Source organism: Tursiops truncatus, chromosome 2, assembly GCF_011762595.2.
Source record: "Tursiops truncatus isolate mTurTru1 chromosome 2, mTurTru1.mat.Y, whole genome shotgun sequence".
Lineage (NCBI taxonomy): Eukaryota > Metazoa > Chordata > Mammalia > Artiodactyla > Delphinidae > Tursiops > Tursiops truncatus.
The window spans coordinates 30730599-30753516 of NC_047035.1; the positions used below are offsets into that span (position 1 = coordinate 30730599).

General features: G+C 40.1%; 1 protein-coding gene across 14 annotated transcripts in view; it reads right to left on the reverse strand.

Moving 5' to 3' along the window:
• The window catches only part of SIPA1L1 (signal induced proliferation associated 1 like 1), a 522661-nt gene that overhangs the window by 80763 nt on the left and 418980 nt on the right, over positions 1 to 22918 (reverse strand). For all 14 annotated transcript variants that reach the window (XM_073800311.1, XM_073800310.1, XM_073800309.1 and 11 more), the window contains 4 exons: positions 15332 to 15435; positions 12281 to 12438; positions 1925 to 2498; positions 1065 to 1339 (listed from right to left, as the gene is read on the reverse strand). In XM_073800311.1, the coding sequence (XP_073656412.1) occupies positions 1065 to 1339; positions 1925 to 2498; positions 12281 to 12438; positions 15332 to 15435 (1111 nt within the window). The remainder of the gene's footprint in view (positions 1 to 1064; positions 1340 to 1924; positions 2499 to 12280; positions 12439 to 15331; positions 15436 to 22918) is intronic.

Below are 22918 nucleotides of genomic sequence, written 5' to 3' on the forward strand. Positions count from 1 at the left end.
TGGGCCATCTAGGAGGTAAGCAGTATTAAATACCATCCCAAGCACAGTCTGGTCTATAACACTTGGTTTCAGGAACTGAAGTACATTGATACTGTCATTGCGCTTACTTTTTAAAGGGCACAAATAACCCCTCGTAACTGTTTACATATTCTGCCATCTGATGTTCATGAATCTATGAGAGCTCAGGTGTAGGACAGGTCATGTTTTGGGGGAAAAAATAGCATAAAGAATATTGTCTTGGCTTTAGAAAGCCTAAGAATTAATTGCCGAAGCTTAACAGAAACTCTTAGAAAATAATGGGTTCAAAGCAAATTAACAGCTTGAAAAAAAAAACCCCAGCAAAAACAGCAATGTGCATGCCCAAAGGAGAAAAGAAACAGTTGATTAAATTTGTTCCATCAGGAAACCTCCCCAGAGACAGAGAAATTAAATTTTCAACAGTGCTGCTGGGTTGGCAGGAGCTGGGAGGGGCGGGGAGCTCCTGGGCTTCCCTTTGGGAAAGTCGGGGAACCAAACTGCCCAAGCATCACAAGCAGGACCAGCTCATTTGAAGCCAATTTCTGACACATGCAGATGCAGTTAAGGAAAAGCTTGGTAAGTCACATTCAGCCCTCCAGGCTGAGAGAGCAGGGGTCAAAAACAGCACTTTGAGTTTTGGACAGCAATTGGCTACAAATGGGAGATTTGGGGGAATAAGAGTGTCATGGAACATAAAAGAAAAAAGTCTAACAGTTTGTCACGCTGCGTCTCTTTTTAACATTAAGTGTTCACTGTTTCTCAGCTACTGGTGCAAGATGTTTAAAATGGATGTTACCAGACATCTCTATCTGTAATGGTGACTTTATATACTCAGAGATGTAAATCCTGTGAATGGTCCAAGTTAGTGATTCTTTCCAGTTGCTGCTGCCACATGCTGAAAGGGAGCTCTGTCCTGAGTCAGACTTTCCATGGAGGGAACTTTCAGCATCGCATTGTAACCTAGCGCTCTTCATAACCTCCTACACTCTGACCCAGTTGGGGATGTTCTCCACGGTACACAAATGGCCCTGGACTCTCAGACCTACCTCCGTGGGGTGCAGTCATCATGTGGGGGGATAATGACAACTTTCACCGTGACAGATGTTCTCAGGAGATCGATCATCTGCTCGTGGCTCAGAGTGGCCACCGCCACCTTGCAGATCTCCACCAGCCGGCTGCCCTGCCTCAGCCCTGCCTGCCAGGCATAGCCGTAGGGCTCCACATCCGCCACGATGCCCTCGTAGTTGACGTGGAAGCCGAGCTGTCCCAGCCCATTCCTTCGCAGAGTCATCTCCACCGATTCACAGCCTTTTGACACGAACTGGACAAAGAAACAAAAGATACACAGGTTAATGAATGCAGCAGGGTCTTCAGTGGTACGCATGGCAAGCAGGGTTATTTCTGAATACCCTAATGCCGGCTGAAGAGCAGCCTGGTTATTCTGCCTTCACTAATCTCCATTCATTAGGCCGAAAAGAACACACTTGTCTCAACGGCTTCTCAGAGACCTACAGGGAGCTGGCAGCAAAGAAAAACGGTATTCTGCTACTCATTTTGCCCTTAAGACAGACATTCAAAGCAGCAGATACCCGATCCAACAATTCTTTTCACCAACTAAAGCAGATTGGTTGGGCTACATCATCAGTCACAAGGCAATGGGATCAGGTCACACGCAAATGAGTTTCCAACAAAAAATGCACAGTTCTATTACTTGTTCTACTACTTTTCCTTCTGAAAAAAATGATGGGAAGCAAGTGTGACATAAACTCTGTGTTCCTTCGCATTGTTAAGGGAGTTTTCAGAGGAGCTAATAAAACAGAACGAGCTTCTGTAACTTAGCTCTAGCCTGTACTGAAAGCTTTATGAAAGGGACATGCATGTAGGTAAGTGGAAGGAAAACACTGACCTGAAGCCTTTTGACAATCTCTTTGATGTCCTCATTGTTAATGAAACTCTCCACTGACACACATTCACCTCGCTCGTAGAAGATTTTGAGGCTGGTGTCGGTTGAGGTCCACCCTATCACATCTCTGCAGGAACAGTTGAAAACCACGCTCTTTGTTTCCTGTTCGATGAGGACGATGAACTCATTGGAGACCCCGAGGAGGCAGTCTATCTCCATAGCCTTGTTGTAGTCTTTGGCCCGGACAGCCCACACGATGGCCCCCATGCTACTGAGCTCAGCTCCTGGGTACGGCTTAGACTTTTCTTTCTTCTTGGAGGCCAGAGAGATGAACGGAAACTTGCCGGACGGGTCAATAGGGGTGTTGGTGACGTTCTTCTCTGCCAGGTCTTTCAGGTATTCTTGACGTGTCCGGGTTGCCATGGCCCGGAACTTCTCTGACTTATGAGCAGCGTTTTCTGCATTAATCACTTTGGCCAAAAGGAAGTCCCTGAACACATTTGACTTAGGGAAAGTGACCCCTTTGGGGATGGGAGGTCCAAAGGAAGGCACATCTCTGGACCTGGTGACGGCCACACTAAGAGACAAAGCAAAGATCAATGAGAAAGAGGCTTGTCAATACTTCTCAGACTCACAGCATGAGAATAAAATACACTTTCTCAAAGACAAAGACGCCCTTCAGAAGGAAAATAACTGTCATCGTCCCACAAGAAGCAACACACACTTCTGCTTAACATGTGCGTACTTTGCATTCACTCATATTTAGGATTTATAGAACAAAATTTTTTCTGGGTCAAAATACCCAAAAAGCTTAAACTAAAAATTTAAATCAACCATAACTCCATGAAAAAAAAGATTTATTGTAATATTCTTCATAGTAGATAACATTTTAAATCCCTAGTGATTATTTCCAAAGGGGGGAGGGGGTTGGCTACTATAACCATATAACCTTTCAGAACAAGCACAGATTATGTAAGAACATAAATGTTATCCCCATTTTAGATATGATGCCCACAGCAGTCAGCTTATGATGAAAATATCCACAGATGCATGACATAAGAGAAATGGATTAAATTTAAAAGAAATTAAACAAATATTATTTGTTGTCCTCTGTGTCAGGCCTTAAGCAACCAGATCAAAGAGCATAATTTTAAAACAAAAATTGAAATCTGAGTAACAGAAAGAGATTATGATTTTTTTTGGTAAGAGCAACAGTGCTTTAAAATCATATTTTTAAACTTTGGTCCCAATTCTCTACTTTTGGTATGGGAGTCTGACTATCTGTGAGACTATGCTCCTTTTCCCATTCCTTTAAGCAAGACTGATTTAAGAAAGCCTGTTCCACATGGACACATATACACTACCAAACGTAAAACAGATAGCCAGTGGGAAGCAGCCGCATAGCACAGGGAGATCAGCTCGGTGCTTTGTGACCACTTAGGGGGTGGGATAGGGAGGGTGGGAGGGAGGGAGATGCAAGAGGGAAGAGATACGGGGACATATGTATAACTGATCCACTTTGTTATAAAGCAGAAACTAACACACCATTGTAAAGCAATTATACTCCAATAAAGATGTTAAAACAGAAAAAACAAAACAGAAAGCCTGTTCCAGTCATTTCCTCTGCATCTACACTGCTAAAATTGGGACTAAGAAAAGGATCATACAAGCATCTGTAAGAACCTATTATTTTTAATTTCAAAAGGAAAAAGACTAAGTTTTTCCTAAAACAATAATAACAACAACAACAGAAATTAAATGGAGATAGGTTGTATGTTTTATATCATATTTCAAGATCTCCTTCCAGGACCTCAGCAAAGTTTGAGAGGGCTGCAAATGAAGATTCTAACAGATCAAACATCCCCTTTTCAAATTATCTAATTATTTAAAAGTGAGCCAATTATGCAACTGTATTAAGTATTAGCAGAGCAACACAAAATGTGTTTCTCCAGAACTCCCAGAATGGAAAGGACATAATCAGAGAGCGTGCATCTTTCAAATGAAACTGAAGAGCTCTGCTGCACTATTTTTTCTTTATTACAAGGGTTTGCTTGAAGATACTCAGCTTTGCTTTTCAGAAAATGATTGTTGCTTGTGAAAATAGGATAAATAAATAAAAATCAGCAACCTCAGAAGACAAACTATATATTTTGTTAGAAAATGCCACGAGACGGCCTATTTCTGAAAATGGCTTTTCAGAAATTCATTAAAAAAAAAAAAAGAAGACTACGTAGTTCACTTCACGACAAAGAAAGGTGGCAAGCAACATCCCATTTTCTAACTGGAGATGAGAATTCACAGAAACCTCCACATGCGTGTTAGCCTAATTACATCGGTATTAGAAAGGCAATTTTTCTGGTCTAATGTGAACTGTCTGGCTTGAACGCTGACAGCTATATAATTTTAATTTGATTATGTTATTTTTTTTCAAGTCAAGCAGATGATGCTAATATCCAGATTTGCTAGCTTTTCTAAGAGGAATCCCGTAAGGATCCAGAAATATTTAATATCTTTCATTTTTAAATTGGCAATTTCTTCTCTTGCTAATTTCACATCATTATTCTTTCTCAAGAAACAGCTGTGATTTTATTTTAAATAAGGAGAAGAAAATGCTTAGCAGAAGGTGTCGATATGAGGACCATCCATCCACTTGCCCCTTAAATTCACTGGTTATCTATAGACCTATTTATTAACTAATAGGACTTTAGACAAACATATACTGAAAGCCCACCAATAATTAGAAGCCTCTAGAATGAACTATGAGGGAAAAGACTGAACCCTTAACATATAATTATCAGTGATTCATCATGGTAGGGAGGTAAATGATAAAGACACTATAATCAGTTTTGCATCATTAGAAATAGAATCCTCACAGAAGAAGATGAGGAAGATGATACCCTAGAATGTCCTTTTCAAATAAAGGGTTTTGTTTTGGGCAAATTTAACTTTCAAGGTTTTCTACAAGGTTAAAAGCTCATTAATTTAGATGCCACCAATTCTGAACTCTTAATAAGGCCTGTTTTAAATTGAGAGAATATTTTTGCCTTCCTAAGAAGCCTTTCTAGAATTTCAGTGTGCTATATATAGATACTTAGATACTTGAGGTGTATTAATTATAAATGGTTTTTGCTTTTTTTTTTTTTTTTGAGGTGCGCGGGCCTCTCACTGTTGTGGTCTCTCCTGTTGCGGAGCACAGGCTCCGGATGCGCAGGCTCAGCAGCCATGGCTCACGGGCCCAGCCGCTCCATGGCATGTGGGATCCTCCCAGACCAGGGCACGAACCCGTGTCCCCTGCATCGGCAGGCGGACTCTCAACCACTGCGCCACCAGGGAAGCCCGGTTTTTGCTATGTTTAAAAGCAGATTCCAAAGAGCTTCTTGTCTACACTTATGTTCGCCTAGTATGCAATATTGTATCTCCTTAGAAATAACACATTCTTTAAAATTACAGCCATGCCTTATTTGCTCAGCATTGTCAAGGCCTAGTATGTTCTACTCAAGAGGGTTATCTAGATGACAGAACAGACAGAAGATCAGAGCACTGGGGGGTGGGGGACTTAGAGAAGTCAGGGTTCCTCAAACTCTGCCAATACAATCTTGAGTTTCATCTTAACACTCATCTTGATTTTGCATTCCACTGAAGAATATCTGTATTCATTTTAACACAAAAATCTGTTCTGTTCCCCAAATCTCGGAGTACAACTGAGGAAGCAGGAAGGTGTTCTGTTTCACTCTCATTTGACACATCCCTGAACCTCCTTTTGAACAGCTGGTAGACATTCTTCACTGCTCCAGGAAACAGACTCAGAGAAGTAAAATGATTTGCCCAGAGCTTGTCAGAGAAAGCCAGGACTGGAATCTGAGCTTCTGGATGGCCAGCAGTGTGACAAGACCACACATTCCCTGAGTGTGGAATCTTCCACTCCTGAAGTGCTTGCAAAAGGGACCATCCACAAGAGTCACATGGCCAAAGAGACCACCATTATAGGCTGTTTCTAATGAGCCTGGGCGTTTGTTGGCATCAAAGACCTTGGATGAAGTAGCAAGGTGATACATGGGAATGTTCCAGAGACATCTGAACAGAGGTCTCAATGGAAAAGAGTGAGAAGAATAAGACACTTGAACTTCTGAAGCACCATGGAAACAGCAATCAACAATGAAGTCTAAAAGGAAGGGGACTTAGCATCCAAACAGTAGAGGGAAGTTTCCCCTTGAAGCTTAGATCAGACGGCCAGCTTGGGGAGCTTTCCAAGAAAGCAGACCTTGGCAAAGGACAGGAGAGATGAGTGGCAGAACAAATGTGTGCTCACTGTTCCCTCTTGGGGCCTCTCCGCTTCTAACAGTCTTCAATCACCAGCACTCACTGGGCACCGACTATACGCCAGGACCAAGGATGAGACGTCACAGGCGCAGCCCTGCAGAAGCTCAAAGCCTGGTGGGGCTACCGCTCGTGGTGTGAGTGCTCTCCTAGGGAGGTGTAGCGCGCTACTGGAAACACTTCGGAACGGCCGGCACTTTATCCAGTCCTGGGAGGTCAGGGGAGCACTCCCAGAGAAAAGAAGAGCAGGTGTTCATTGGATGAAAGTGGCAGGGGTGCGTGAGAAGAGGCATTCTTGCCCAGAGAGCGGCATGTGCAGAGAGGAGGGGCTGTAAGTAGCTCTATGCTGGGGGGAGGACTGGGAGAGGTGCCAGTGGACGCCGAGGGACAAGAGAGGCCAGACCTGAAGGGCTCCATGAAGGAGGCTATGCTGGGGAGTCTCAAAGTTGCCCCAAATGGGGCTTCCCTGGTGGTGCAGTGGTTGAGAGTCCACCTGCCGATGCAGGGGACACGGGTTCGTGCCCTGGTCCAGAAAGATCCCACATGCCGCGGAACGGCTGGGCCCGTGAGCCATGGCCACTGAGCCTGCACGTCTGGATTCTGTGCTCCGCAACGGGAGAGGCCACGGCAGTGAGAGGCCTGCGTACCGCAAAAAAAAAAAAAAAAAAAAAAGTTGCCCTAAATGGTTTTAAGCACAAAGAGTGACATATTCAGAGTTTTGTGTTAGAAAAGTCAGCTACATGGGACAATAGGGATGCTGATTAATGATGGCTTGGAATAGACTTTCTGAAAGAAATTTCCACCTTTGTTATTTTTCTTCCTGGTTGAAGCTTGCATATTTATTTATTTTTATTCAAGAGGAGAAAAGAAGAAAAAGGCATGGTCATTTAATGTGCATACACAACACTCCCTGCCTAGACCAGATACTTTACTTATGGGATTTCAGGTAGATGTCAAGCCACCTTCCATTGAACAGAAAGGGAAATTTAAAATCTGATATGTTTAACTGTCTGGTCTGATTCCACGTGCTTTTTATACTACCTCACACTAACTCCTTTCAACATTTATTACATCTTAACCACTGAATACAGAAATCTTTCTGAGAGGAGTGACATATATATCTACCTTCCCAAACATAGTTACTGACCACAATTTAACATGTTTTTGAAGACAGTCTTTATAAAAACCACTTACTACTCTACTAGTTTTGAAATGAACAATAATTCTTTAATTTCATCATAGAGTGAATCAAAGTTCTATCTTTCAATTGTTTAAGATGTCCTAAGATTTTTAAATAGTCTGTCTGAAATGAATCCAAATAAGGCCCATACATTACAATTAATTAATTTTATCTTAAATTTTTATATTCTGTTAATGCCCCTCCACTTCTCTTACTTCACTTCTCTTTTATTTCTTGCAATTTATTTGTTGAAGAAACTGGGCTATGTGTCACACAGTCCAGAGCCTGAATTTTGCTGAATACAAACATGTTCTTTGGTCTTTTGTATTTCCTGGCCTCTTTAGAGGTTTGATTGGATTCACATTCAATTTTGGGAAGAGAGGATAAGACTAATTCCGAGATGCGGTTGTATTCTTCCATTATGAGACACGCATTTATCTCTTTTTATGATGTTTGCAGCCTTTGATGATCAATGCCTAGATCCATTAATTTATTACCTGTTAAAAAAAAATGGTGACAAAGTTTTTGCACCATGTTTTTACAAAGTGAGGCCCTCGGGTTCAGTGATGGATATTTGGTTGTTTGGTCCCAAACCAAGTGACCCCAGACTGCTATGCTTATTGAATTTGTACCTTTAATGTGAATCGTTTTTCTACATCTCCCTTACTGGTAATCACTTATTGATGCTTTCAGTACATCCTTGCCACTAAAGGCTCATCTTTTTGATTTGTTGCTTCTAATCTGCTCTATCAACTGAAACCAGACGATTAAGCTCTTTGTAATGATACAAGTAAACTAATAGAGACCACAGGGTCCTCTTATCAGGTATGGGCATAATAAGCTTTTGTACACAGACGTAGTGATTCATTTCTGAGTTCTTGGCTAGGTCTACTCTTCAAGGTTAACTGGCCTCTGGCATTAACTTAAACTAGTCAGTTTTTCCTGTATAAACTTTCTAGTTCCGAGGGCGATACAACACACATTATTTCAGAGCCTCATTTCCATATTCACTATAGGGATTTTTGTCACTTTGTTCCCCCCTTGAATCCCAGAGCCTAGAATGGTGCCTAGTATATTCTGATAAGGACTGTAAAGAACTAGTGAAAAATAAATGACAATAAAGCCTAAATTTGTATTTCTGTATATACATTTCCTCACACGGTGACGGTGAGTAAATTTTCCTAGAACTATTTATACAGTGCTATTGGCTGGCCGAGCATTCCAAGGGCTTCCACTGCCCACTCATCTCTCTGACAGCATAGCCTTCTTACTGTACTGTCCACTTTCCTTCCTGTGTCTACGTGTTCATCTATACCACTTTCCACCCCTGGACTCACAGAATTATTCTCATTTTGCCACTGAATTCCACCATCTGTGCTTCAAAACACACACCGAATCCCATTTTCTCAGTTAAATGTTCTTTATATCTTGAGCCTGTATTGACCCCACAATTCTCTACACAATTAGAGCAAGACATTCCTTTGAGGAAATAACTTTCCACACTTTGGGCACCAAGTAGACGTCAGTAAATAAAAGTGAGTGTTCACAGTGGAGAAAGTGGGAACAAGAGATTTTAAATGATGAAAAGGCTTTGAATTATTCTAACTACACCTCTTAGAGATAAATGAGATTTAAATATAATTTGTACAAATTAAATGCATCTCTAAGCTTTCCCACCAGAGTATCCCTAATGAAAGAAGCCTATAAATTCACATCTCTAATGGTGTGGGGAGGGGCCAATGTATGAGAAAAGCCCACAGGTATGAAAACTCTTTGAAGACCCACATTGTATCTTAAAATTGATACAAATTTTCCATTCTACTTCATAATACATTTATTTTCTCATGAAAATAAACATCCCTTCCCCCAAGCATTAAAGACTACAAGAGAGGTACCCTCGTTATTCTGGGCCTTTAAACATCTCCTGGCATCACCACATACCCCAGGAAACAAACCTACTTGAGTTTAAGAAGGACTGAGAAAAATTCATGTACACAAAGTTTATAATAGGAAAAGATCACTACTTTAGTTCCAAAAATCACAGTGCACTGGGTCTTCAAGTAAGCTTGGCAACTAGGGAAATTCCAGACTAGCCCATGTCTTGTGAGCAGGGGTGTCCAGTGTCCCCCTGCAAAGGTTCCCAGCATCACAAGGTGGGCTTAAGAAGATGGGCTCTCCAGGTAAGAGATTAAAAATAAGAAAGAGAGAGGGCAAAAATCATGAGTTTCAGGCTGGGAAGGAGGGTTTGAAAAGAATAAAACAGATATCACTTACTCATCCAGCCAAGTAATTAAGAAGGTTCAGACACCTTTGCTCCTATCAGTCTATTTAGACTCGCACTGGCCATACTTCAGTGGCTACTGAGTACTGGAAATGTGGCTAGTACGACCAAAGAGTGTTAAATCACATTAAATTTTAAAAACTGACACTCGATTCAGTTCTTCAAACGTCTTTGAAGGAGAGGGAGACATACTTAAAAAGTATGTTTGCAATAAGCTATTATGAATCTACTTCTCCAATTGCAAATTGTATGAAATCTAAATACAGATTATTTCCAATGAAAATTGAGCATCCTGAGATGAGCTGTAAGTCAGAAATGCACTCCAGATTTCAAAGTCTTAGTCCAAAACTACATAAGGTATCTCAGTAATTTTTAAAGTTTAAAAATTACGTGTTGAAATAATAATATTCGGATATATCAGGTAAATAAAATATACTACTGGGTCAAAAACATATTGTTAAAATTAATTTTACCTATTTCTTGTTACTTTAAAAATATGGCTATTGGAAAATATAAAATTGATATGTGACTTGCATTATATTTCTATTGGACAGCACTTTATTTAGACAAACACCTTTAAAAGAAGAATCTCTTTTTAAAAGAAAGTACACAGCTTTCCACTCCCCAAACTTCCTAGCGACCACTGCAAAAAGGATTTAGTTTTCTATCTACAAAGTAGTATGAAATCCTTTGCCCGAATCCAGTACATAGAACATTTCAATTGCTTGGGGTATTTTCTAAATGCAAATAGTTATCCACCCCAATTACAGTCAAATGTTCTGCACTAATTCTTTCCTTCTACACCTAAATAAAGCAGCTTTTGGAGACCATATTCTTGAGAAAAAGCTTCAGATCTAGGTTTCCTTTGTTTGAGTTTCCACCCACTGAGTCTAGGAAGCTACAGAACTCCCTGGTCTGGGGTTTTCATATTGGCACCCGAGAAGTTCAGGAATAGCTGGTACGTCAGCAGCAGGGGCAACAAAGACACCTATTGCACATGGCATGGAGGAAGACAGCATGGCAGGGCCATTAAGAGACTGGGCTCTAAAATCAGACTTGGTACATTCAAATCTAAACTCCACCCAGTACCAGCCGACCTCGGGTAAGTTACCTTACCCCCAAGTGCTTAAATGTCCTCATCTGAAAACAGGGATTAAAACAGCACCTACCTCAGAGGTTTTAAAAATTAAATGAGGGCTTCCCCGGTGGCACAGTGATTAAGAATCCGCCTGCCAATGCAGGGGACACGGGTTCGAGCCCTGGTCCAGGAAGATCCCACATGCTGCGGAGCAACTAAGCCTCTGTGCTGTAACTACTGAGCCGGCGCTCTAGAGCCCAAGAGCCACGACTACTGAGCCCGCATGCCACAGCTACTGAAGCCCGCGTGCCTAGAGCCCGTGCTCCGCAACAACAGAAGCCACCGCAATGAGAAGCCCGCGCACCGCAACGAAGAGTAGCCCCCACTTGCCACAACCAGAGAAAGCCCGCGTGCAGCAACAAAGACCCAACGCAGCCAAAAATAAATAAGTAAATAAAATAATTTAAAAAAAAATTAAATGAGGTAACACAAATAAGGTGCCTAGATCAGAGCTGGGCTTCTAATTAGAGCTCATCATACGTAGTTACTGTGGAATGGGCAAGGATGATGGCAGTCAGCAGGAGTCCAATGTAACCTTGACTTGTTTTGTTCCCTGAACTTGCTCGTTCTCCTATATTTAACCTGCATTACACCTAGGGATTAGACAGTTGTAGATCTCACAATAAACCAATTATCAGTCTGCACTGGCCACTTTCTGTGTAGGTGGCTCTGTTAATTCAAAAACAAAAATCCAAAATTAACAAAGCCTTGTCTTCTAAATTTTAGGGATGGAAAGATACGACAATCTTTCATATTTTGAAAAGATAGATTCCTATTAGGACATCTTACTAATGCTAGAACATCCGCGCACATCTTCTTGGCACTACACTCATGTCAACACAGCGTCACAGGTTCGTACCCTCTTCAACACCAACCCTCTCCAGGATTCTTGCAGAGGCCTCTGCAGGTAGATGCTTGAATTCTGATACTCATGAGACTAGGTCAACGAGGGACACTGAAACCATTCCACCAAATGCTTAACAAAGCATAGAAATACCCCTAAGATTGCAGTCAGAAATGTTAGAGGTAATCAAGTCAGCCCTAAGCAAGGGTTTGGGCTTTTAAAAAATAATAATAATAATTAAAAAAAAATTAAACTTCTCTTCCCTACTTATTATGATCATTCTTCTCTGCTTTTGGCATGGCAAAAGCAAAATATAATTAGCAGCATGAGTAATTAGCTGGTGTCCAGATGGCATGGATGAAGGAGGCCACCTAAGAAGGAGGTGCAAATGGAAACGGCAGGTGTCTAACCAACACGTCTGGGGAATGTCAATGCCATCAGGTTACGTCATCCTGTGAATTCAGCCATCCGCAAGCATAGTTTAAAGACAGAAATAAATAGCAATAGACTTCCCACTGCAACTTCAGAAAGCAGAGCTGGAGGGGGCCTTCGATGTGACCGCGCACCAATGCCCATCCAGCCACCTCTGGAGCCAGTACCTGTAACAGACACTGTCAGTGCAGGGGTTGTGAACCCTGACAATGACGAAAACGTGCTGAAAGTGGGATCGGATGTTTTTTGGGCTGAATGGCTGTGCTCCAGGCTCTTGGAAAACAATTGTTACGATATCGTTTCCAATGTGCCGCTTCCGTAGGAGCTAAAAGAAAACATAAGCAAGAGACATAAATGACAACGCTCCGCTTGTAACTCCCCGATTCCCTTATGTAACTGTATTTAAAACATTCATTATTAATCAGTACATATTAGGGGAGGTAACCTACACAGTTATTGCCAATATTTTAGCCGGTCTTATCATTCCCTCCAAGGAAGAATATGGAAATGAATATTCAGAAATTTGCATAAAACACACAGTCCATTCAAATAGATCTAACTAATCTCTAGCATATTACGCCAAGTCCCAGCATCTCCAAATCTTCAGTTTCCATAACAACAGTTTTGTTCCATTTTCATGTAAGAAACTTGCCATAGGGAATATTTTTTAAAGATGAGAACGGCTAAAGTAATTACAACGCAATTTATGTTCTGATTTAATTAGCTTCATTTAAAGAAATGTGGCTAAGGTGCTTTCTGATAATACTTTTTATGGCACAAGCTGGGAATACAGAAATTAATAATATTCCAAAACGTTCTAACAGTTTTAAAGCAGGTTAAATTTCAGGTTTAAATAGCTTCTTTAATTACAGTGAAAGCTGCTTAAGACCACCTTCTGTTTCACATTAAACGGTGTTTTGGAAAGGTAGCTTTCAAATTCAGGCACTCCAAATCATCCTAGCTCAGCGCCTCTCTAGAAAGGGGTTATTAGGGAGTTTAACTCAATCATGTGAAGAAAAACTGAACAAAATTTGTATTACTCATATTTATTACGTGGAGGCTCCTACCAGGAGGAAAACAACTAAACATGACATTTATATAAACTATCTATTAGACATAAGCTTGTATTTATAAACCTTTAAAAAAAACTCTCCAGTGACTTTACCTTACACAGATTACGTATCAGTAAAATCAGTGACTGAGTATTGGCTGCCAGCTGGGAGAAACAACAGCCTATTAGATTAGGGTTGCGAATTGGGAGTTAGAATGTTCAGGAAATGGACTTTTAACCTTAGGAATTTTAAAGCATCCCAAATGATCTTCTAATGAGGCTGTGTACTTCATTTCTAAACATGCAATATTATCAGATGTTACAAAAATAAAGGCTGCTCTGTATTGATTGCTATATAAAATATACCCATCATCAAAGATTATTAATCTCCTCAGAATCTTGAACCTATCAAGCTCAAATACAATCTATGTATATGTCATTCCTGCATAGATGCCATTGTCTTTTTGATACAATGTCATTCTTCCTTCAAAATATGGCCTGATATGTAATGTTACTGTCTTACTAAAGGACCCAAATAGAAATAAACCTATCCATCTCACATTATATATAATGAAAAAAAAGACAGTATTTATAAACCAATTTCTGCAAAAAGATTTTGAAAGACACGTTCTTTCTGGGTTTTCCAAGCATAACATAATCTATGTAGAAGAAATAAATTCTTTAGCTAGAGAATTTTAAATTTCTTAATATGTAGAATACAAATTATTCTTTCACTCTGATTCAGGACCATAATACTTTTGCCTTGATTGGACCCCAAATTAAATAATTTGGATGGATGTCCACCTAAATGCCAACTCACTCAGCTCAGCCCTTTGATTCATTTAGCTGGATATACAATTGAGTCTTGTTACTAAATTTTTTACCCCCATTCCCCCACATGTTACCTTTCTCTGCTGAGCAATCAGGTAGAATAAGCCTTCATCTCCCCTTTAAAGATCATTTGTTGATGTTCTTAAATTCTCTCTACTGTCTGGTCAGAGTGAGTTTAGTATATTTTTCTTAGCAGGGTATTTTCCTCACAAAAGTCTAGAACTTGGAATTTGCATAAAACAAACTGTCAACAAACTCCAGATAGGGGAATTTATCTTAAAATAGGTTTATTTCAGATTTATAGCTGATTCATTGCTTTGCTTCCTACGTTTTGATTGCTTTGGTAATCGTAAGAGGCAAGATTTTGTTACTGAGATGTGTGATGTAATCAAACCTAAAGTGACGATGTGTTCAGATTTGATCCATATTTTGTTAAATTCTGTGAGAGGATGTGATTCATTCTGCAGCTGGCCCTGTGTTCTGTTAGTACAACAGTTGACACTAAGAAAATCTATGTCCGTTTTAAGGTCAGAAGTGATACTAGACTGCTGTGTTTGTAACAACTACTGAAAGGAGAGTCTGTGAGTTCTCTGGTTCTTTTAAGTTTCAGTTTGGTATCATTTGTTTTAAAACATTTTTTAAAAACAACTACCACCACATACTCTTTAAAGCAGTTCCATTTCCATCTTGCTCTGTAACCATCTGCCATTTCTTAGTTTTCGCATTTCATCATCTCACAGACTACATTTTAGTACTAGGCCTTGTGCTTTTAGATCTTTTTAAAAGAAACTCTGTGTATGAGGTACACAAGAGGTACACAAATGCAATTGTTACTTATGTTGTCCCCTGAAGAACACATCAAGAAAAAACATTTTCCTGAGCCCCCATCGACATTCTGATTTTTCTCCAAGTTAGTGGAGGAAACCTCCTTTGAAATTTGAAATGAAACATCAGTACTTTCCTGCTTTGTACACTGGCCTCTTGAGATGAAATTTCACCCACTCATATGTGTTCTTTGCAACCCTGCAGAGTCATCTAATCACCATGATTTCAACTTGTTCTTTTCAGATTTCAGGAAAACCTCAATTCTCGTGGGTGAAAAGCAAATGATTAATTCACAAAGCCATCCAGCTGGCTGTTAACCCAGAATTTGTGTCTCTTCATTTGTTTTCAGCTCATTTGCTATTCCTTACTTCCACGAAGTACAAAGCTTCCTGCTGCTGTGACAGGTGCAACATTAAATTCTGGTTTAAGATTTTATAAACTTGCCACTTAGGCTTCTGGGGGAAATGAAACAAGGGCAAAAAAACCCACAGATAACACAAGGATCTCTTACCTGCTGCTTGTTGTTAGGTGTGTATGGCAGCATGGTAGAAACATGGAACATGATCTCATAGTCTTTGTATGTTGTGTACAGAGAATGGGTTCCAGTGGAATCAGCTACAGTAAAAAAAAAAACAAAACAAAACATGAGACAACTGTAACAATAGGAAAAATAGTTCGTTTAAGAGATGGAGCTCAAAAAAAGAAAAAGGGAAATGGTTTAGGATGAAGACATCCTAAGAGAAGACACAGTACAGGAGTTCTTACCCATTTTTTGTACCCAATCCCCCCCTTGGCAGTCTAGTGAAGCCTTTGGATTCCTTCTGAGAATAATATTTGTAAATGCATAACATAAAATACATAAGATTTCAACAGAAATCAACAGATTGAAAAATACCACTATCAAAACAATTTTAAAATGATATAATAGCATAAGATTTATATAATAAGTTTGAGCAGTTGGTCTAATAACTACTATAATTCTGACATAGTGAAGTGCATAAGCAGTATCTTGACATACTTCCAACAACAAATAATATAGTATGAAAATACCTATGCTTTCTACTGGTGACAGAATCACAGGTAGAGCTTATACTACTGTGGTGTGTTGCCTACATTCATAACTGAAGGAAATGCTAAATTTCAATTAGGGGTCAGTGAAGATAAATGTAAAATTACTTCCCATCCAAGTTCACAGACCCCTGAATTCCGTCCACAGACTTCAAGTTCAGAACATTTTTTTCCAATACTTCTGACTCAAGCAAGAGAACCGTTTTGTTCTTAACAAATAGATGGAAACTTAACAAGACTGTAACGCTGAATAACAAAGGTATTACAGCAATGTCCAACAATTTAAGGCTGAGTGTGTTCTGTTCTCACCTTCCTTAAGGAGAAAAACAACCTCGACCCCCTTAATCATTAACAAATCAACGTGCTCATAAATACCTGGAAACCAAAGAGAATTATTAACTGTCCAATTGAAGGGGAATCTTTAGATTAGGACCTGGACTTACAGGCAGCAAAATGAACAGAAATGCATTCATTTTGGGTAAACTCAATCCTCCACCAACCATATTGCTAAGGAGCAAACACTTTACCGCATTTTAGAGAATGACGCTGCAAGACAGCCTCTGGCATGTACCGAAAGGCAGTAGTTCTCAAACTGGAGTGTGCATGGAATCCGCTGGGAAGCCGCTTAAAAGGCAGCTTCCCATCCTCCACTCCCAGAAATACTGCTCCGTAGGTGTGGGGCTGGGCAGAAGAATCTATTTTAATAAACACCCCCAGGGGACTCTAATGCAGTAGGCTGCACTGCCCTTAGGCGCTGCTCCAAGAATAGACCATAAGGGAGGTTTGCAGAGACCTGTTAAGATGTTCTAGAGCCCTGAGTTTCAACCCTGGATCTTAATTTTGAAGAGGGCATAAAACACAAAGGGTTTTAAAAACAAGATAAATGTAGAATAAAGCAAAGACTACTTTTGAAAAACTGCAAAGATACGTACCAACACGTAAAGCCCCAAGAAAAATATCTTCTAAATGTTAATGACGATTACCACAAAAAAATACAACTGCAATAAATCATTGACCTACTTAAGACAGATCTTGAGTATGAAGGTTTCTATCGTTAAGGACCCTTGCTATAAATACCTCTAGAACTGATTCACGCATTTTACAACTTTCAAGTCAATGTGTCAGCTGTGATGAGTACTTTCGTGCGTTTCAAGTCAATTTAAAGCAAAGTTAATGAACTAGAAAACAAATTACTATCCAGTGTTCATTTACTACATTTTGCTTTATATGTCTTTCTAATTCTAAAGGCATTACTACCAGGAAAGAAAAATGAAGACAACCCTGAAGATAATTTGTTTTCTATTTCTTGTCCTTTCTCTCTTTCTGACGCTTGCCTCATTTCATACAATGGATGCTGCATGACCAGTCTTCTTCTAGGGACCTCTGAAAACCTCAGCTTTGCTGATCATTTTAAACAGTCTGGAAACAGTTTCAAAAGTTTCAGACATGAAACTAGGGCCAAAACAATGAAATTTTCTTTTCTGAGAAGAAAGGAATTCCAAAATCCTGAAATTACTGTACATAATAGAATTGCTAAACTTTACCAGAGAGAATGGAAACTGAATGTTTGTTATATTCTCTGAAGAATAAGGCATTTAATGTTGTTATTATTATTATTTTAGTGACCTTGAGACCATGAAACACTTAACAGAATGAAAATCAGGAAGATGACCATTGGGAAAATGACAAAAATCTTTTTTTCTCTGGTTGAAAAGAGTATATACTGAGTGATTTCTAAGGGGAAAAATATGTTTATAGAAGAGGGATAAAAAGAAGATAATGCTCCTTCCTATTTGTATGGAGCTTTAAAAGTCAAAAAATAAATTTGGGCATCTTATAGGTCATCTTGATAATCATGTGATTTGCCTCCAAATTATACTACCAGCAAATGGTGTATATCCACTAATAAGGTCAGTCCTCTACGCTAAGTCATAGAAAATAAAATTTCTAATATTCAAACTAGATGATAAGAAGACACTGAATAATTGAGGAATGATGAGAATATTCTTGTCAGCTGCTTTGAAAAGGTGATAATACCCTACATTAGGCACTCCTATTTGAAGATGGTATGAAGAGGTTAATAAGTTTGTAGAAGCAGTTTCAGATCCGGTCGATGTCATATTCATCCTTGACTTCTCTTGGCTCAACTCTTTTGCTTTAAGGGGAATAAAACTTGGATGATAAAGGTGGATGTGTAGGAATCTGAATCAGGAAAAAGTAATTCGATTTTTATGTAACCACTTCCTGGTCACTAACAGATACGTTCGACTTCAGAAAAGCTAGATAAAGGATCAAGCCTAAGCAATTTGATTTTGGGGAAGTTCCTAGTTTTAAATATTTATGAATACAAAGAGAAAAGCAATTTCATGACCTAATTGCACGTAGACTAATAAAGTCAACAGAATGAAGAAAGCTTAAGCTCAGCTTATGAACGTCCTCACCACTACAGAACACATCAAAGGCAGAACAAAATCGCAGACAGGTTGCGGATCTGATTATTATCCATAGCTTGAAATCCTACAATAGTCAGCTGGCTGCTGAGGGCCATCCATTTAAGACCCCAGATCTCCCTTCTATGAAAGCTTGCCTCCGGGTCTGGGGATGCAGAGGTCAATGCTCAGAAGCACAGCCGGGGACAAGTATTAACATCTGGAACACTGGATGGCACACCTCTTGTAGTACTGTTCACGCCTCCTTGTAGTACTATTTCACACACGCAGTAACAAAGTATTTGGGGAAGTTGAGAATCCCACCTTCTCTGGCATCTACCATATTTACTCATGTTTTTTCAGTGTACCTTTAACCATGGGCAGGAGGTAGGTTACTTTACTTCACTGAGGAAGGGATCAAGGAGAGTTTGTAATACCACCCTTTGCCATGACAGGAGAATTCATACTGTGTCAGTTCAGGGAACGTGCAAGTATGCATGTGTATGTGCCCAGGACTGAAGGCTTCTTAAAATCACTAACATATGGTGAGAAAAGGATAAGCGATGATGTGGGACAGGTACTTAGGAATCAGTCACTACTATTTTCTACCTACTGAGCACTTTGCAAGATACCTGCAATTACCTGGATTCCCACCTGGAAGTAAGAAGACCTGAATTCCAATACCTCCAGCATCATTTACTAAATGACCACAAACAAGTCACTTCACTTCTCCACCCCTCGCCCCTCGATATTCTTCTCACTGTTCTGAGGATTGAAACAATGCATATGAAAGTATTAGCCCATAAAGATGCTCAAGAAATGTGTTGATCAGAACTTAGAATTTTGTGCAGTTGAGATAGAAAGTGTAGCTGCCTTAAATAGGGCCTTTTACATATTTTAATTTCTTTGCCAACTGCATCTCAGTAACACTCAAAGGAAAAACCTTACACTATAACACAGTTTAAAGTTTAGGAGATGAAAAAAGAAAACTTTTCTTCATTCATCAGTCTCTAGAACTCCAAACAGTCCTTTGCATGTGTGAAACATTTAAATAATGCTAGTTTTACTCCCTTCTTTATCAAAGGTTAAATATTCCAAATAAAGGATTTATTTTCTTTATGAAAAGTCTTTCATCTCCTCTAAGACCGTGAATCTCAACGATTTTTTTTTTTTTTTTTTTGCGATATGCGGGCCTCTTACTGTTGTGGCCTCTCCCGTTGCGGAGCACAGGCTCCAGACGCGCAGGCTCAGCGGCCATGGCTCACGGGCCCAGCCACTCTGCGGCATGTGGGATCTTCCCAGACCGGGGCACGAACCCGCGTCCCCTGCATCGGCAGGCAGACTCTCAACCACTGCGCCACCAGGGAAGCCCTCAACAATCTTTATAATACTGCTGAAAAATGGGGGAAGCAACAAGCATTCACTAATATTGTGGCAAATCAAAGAAGGCAGAGCTTTGAAGGAATGCTTTTCAAAGGGTTTCTAAGTCTCGTACGTGCTGACTTGACAAACATGCTTCATTCGGGAAATAATTTCCCCAATAATAATCCATACACACAGCTTAAAATGAGGGTGGTCTCCAGCTTTCAAATAATAAACTGCTTGGTGGGAAGCTTATTTTCGTATTTACTGTAGTGTGAGGGGATGGTAATTATCTAGAGGTTATGCCATCCAAATAATGAAACAAAAAAAGGAGAAAAAAATTTACTCCTGAAAGTTTCTTCATTGCGGAACTGGTCCAACCCCCGACACACCTGTAGCTTGTTTGCTAGGAGTCCTTATTTCTGAGATGGAAACTGGACTTTGTATGGAACACTGGGAAAAAGAAGAAATGGTTTGACAGTTCCATCAATCCTTCCTTTCCTGAGCCTCTTCCTCCTTTACCAAAGTACTAAAATCTGAATATAATTATAATACATGACAAGTGGAGCTGTCTCATGAGACGGCTTGAGTATTTTTAGCTCAAGGGCTCGAGAGAGGGGAAGATACAGCCACAAGGCAGAGCTCTGCGGGCTTCACTGTACCTAATTCTACATTTACGCTTTCTCTAAACACGTCATTAACCATAACACTAGGACCTGTTCTCCCTCCTTGATGCTTACTGGCTGCCTAACCTTGGGCATGTTAGTTGATCTAAAGAAGCCAATTCTGTAAAATGGGGATAACTGGCATCTAGCAGAGTTTGTGGGGATTAAATGAGATGACACGTAACAAGTGTCTAAGACTTCTACTTCTGGCCATAACAGCACTTGGTAGAGGACCTGCTCTCCCATTGTAAATAAATAGAAAAACAGACAAAATACCTGAAACAACCTTTTTTCAGACATTTTACAATAGGCAGCATTGGATAGTGTTCCCTGAGAAAAAAGTATCGAAGAAGGTGAGCCCTGTGATCCCCACCCAGCTTTCTACTTGGAAGTACTTTCCAAACAACGGCACAGAGCAGGGATCTGAAGAGGGGAGCCAGAACATGCTGGAGGTCTGGAAGGTTGAGGCGGCTGATACTTGCTGGGCAGAATACCAAAGAAGAGGAAACCACACGGTGAAAGAGGCTCGGAAACCAACACAGGGGTTCCCTTGAGTCTTGAATATTAAGCTGCACAAGCATAGAGTGAGGTTCCAAAAGCCAGGGAAAGAAAAAACATTCAGGTAAGGTACATCATGGTGACTACAGTTAATAACACTGTATTTCGTAAATGAAAGTTGCTGAGAGAGTAGATCTTAAAGGTTCTCATCGTAAGAAAATAAAATTGTGTAACTAGGTATGGTGACAGATGTTAACTAGACTTATTTTGGTGATCATTTCGGGATATATACAAATACTGAATCATTATGTTGTACACCCAAAACTAATACAGTGTTATATGTCAATCATATCTCAGTTAAAAAAGAAAAAAGAAAAGAAAAGAAAAACTATTGGGGAAAGAACAACTACCAGAGATTTGTCAGCCAAACCATTCTCAAAGTTCACACAGGGGTAGAAGTCATTCAACTTCTGACTGACCACAGCAGAGATATCTCACTGAATATGCTGGTATTCAGGTGCCTTAGCAGGAGGGCTAAATTAGCCAGAGAGTAAAGGCTACTCTAGGTATGCTTTTAAAGAGCCTAAGAACAAGATTCATAAAGATCAAGCTGTTCTATAATTAAATTAATTGCCCACCAAAATAAAACGACACTCTTTAAAGAAGACAACAAAATCCAGGTCCTCAATGAAGAAACATTCACAATGTCCACTATCCAATCAAAAATAACCAGACAGATGAAGCAGTAAAACGTAACTCAAAAACAGGAGAAAATCTGTTAAAGGGAGACCCCAGATGACAGGGATGACGGAATTAGCACATAAAGACTTTCAAACAGCTATTATAAATACGCTCAAGGCTTTAAAGGAGGACATGAACCTAATGAGAATAATATGGAAAATATAAGAAAAGAGAACTCCCCCCGGCCAAAAAAAGAAAAGAAAACCCAAATGCAACTTCTGGACCTGAAAATCAAAATATCTGAAATGAAAATTTCACTAGATTGGATAATAGCAGATTAAGACACTATGGAAGAAAAGAAAAATACAGTGCCTTAAATGCATTCATTGGAATTATCCAAACACAAGCACAGAGGGGAAAAAAAGTTTAAAAATCGAATCACAACTAGTAAGTGACCTAATATATGAGTAATTAGAGAGTCAGAAGGTGGAGGTGCAGAAAAATTAAAAAATGAATTTGGCAAATAATATTTTAATTTGATGAAGACTACAGATCCAAGTGACAACTACACTGTCATAGGGAGACGGAGTGATCCTTCAGGAACACATGTTCTGGAAAGCATTTTCTCTTTTTAAAGATCACACTGAGGGCTTCCCTGGTGGCACAGTGGTTGACAGTCCGCCTGCCGATGCAGGGGACACGGGTTCGTGCCCCGGTCCGGGAGGATCCCACGAGCTGCGGAGCGGCTGGGCCCGAGAGCCATGGCCGCTGAGCCTATGCGTCCGGAGCCTGTGCTCCGCAACAGGAGAAGCCACAGCAGTGAGAGGCCCGCGTACCGCAAAAAAAAAAAAAAAAAAAAAAAAAGATCTTATTGAAAGCGTTTCTTAACACAGCATAAAGTTAGGTAAGATGTGGTGAGCTTATCTCACAGTACACAGAACCAAGTCTCACCTCTGGGTGTGTCCTGGCCAGTAGGACGCTGCTGGGGAGAGTGCAGAGGCTGGTTGATCCCTATTTCTGTGGTCTGTTATTGTTTAATACCCATTTAAGTGATGAGGCTAATGGTCTCTTCTAGCTTGGAGTAAGAGAGATAAACATGCATACTGTCTTCTTCAGGCTTTAGAATGGAAACACTTTCCTACTTTTCATTCCCTTTAGGAAACTTGACCCTCTGAAAGGATAGAAAAGGAAACTGAACCCTCCTTCTCAGGAGCTATGCCTCAGAAGGTTACACGGAGCCTTAAAGGAGAGTAGTTCAGTGAAAAGGAACCCGTCCCAGATGGATGTATTACATAACTGAAAAATGTGCCATTAGAGGCAGTGTGCTGATCCAGGCCTTTGCAGTTCCTGGCATGTTGGGGCAAAATGTGCAAAGTGCTTACTTTGCTTATTCCA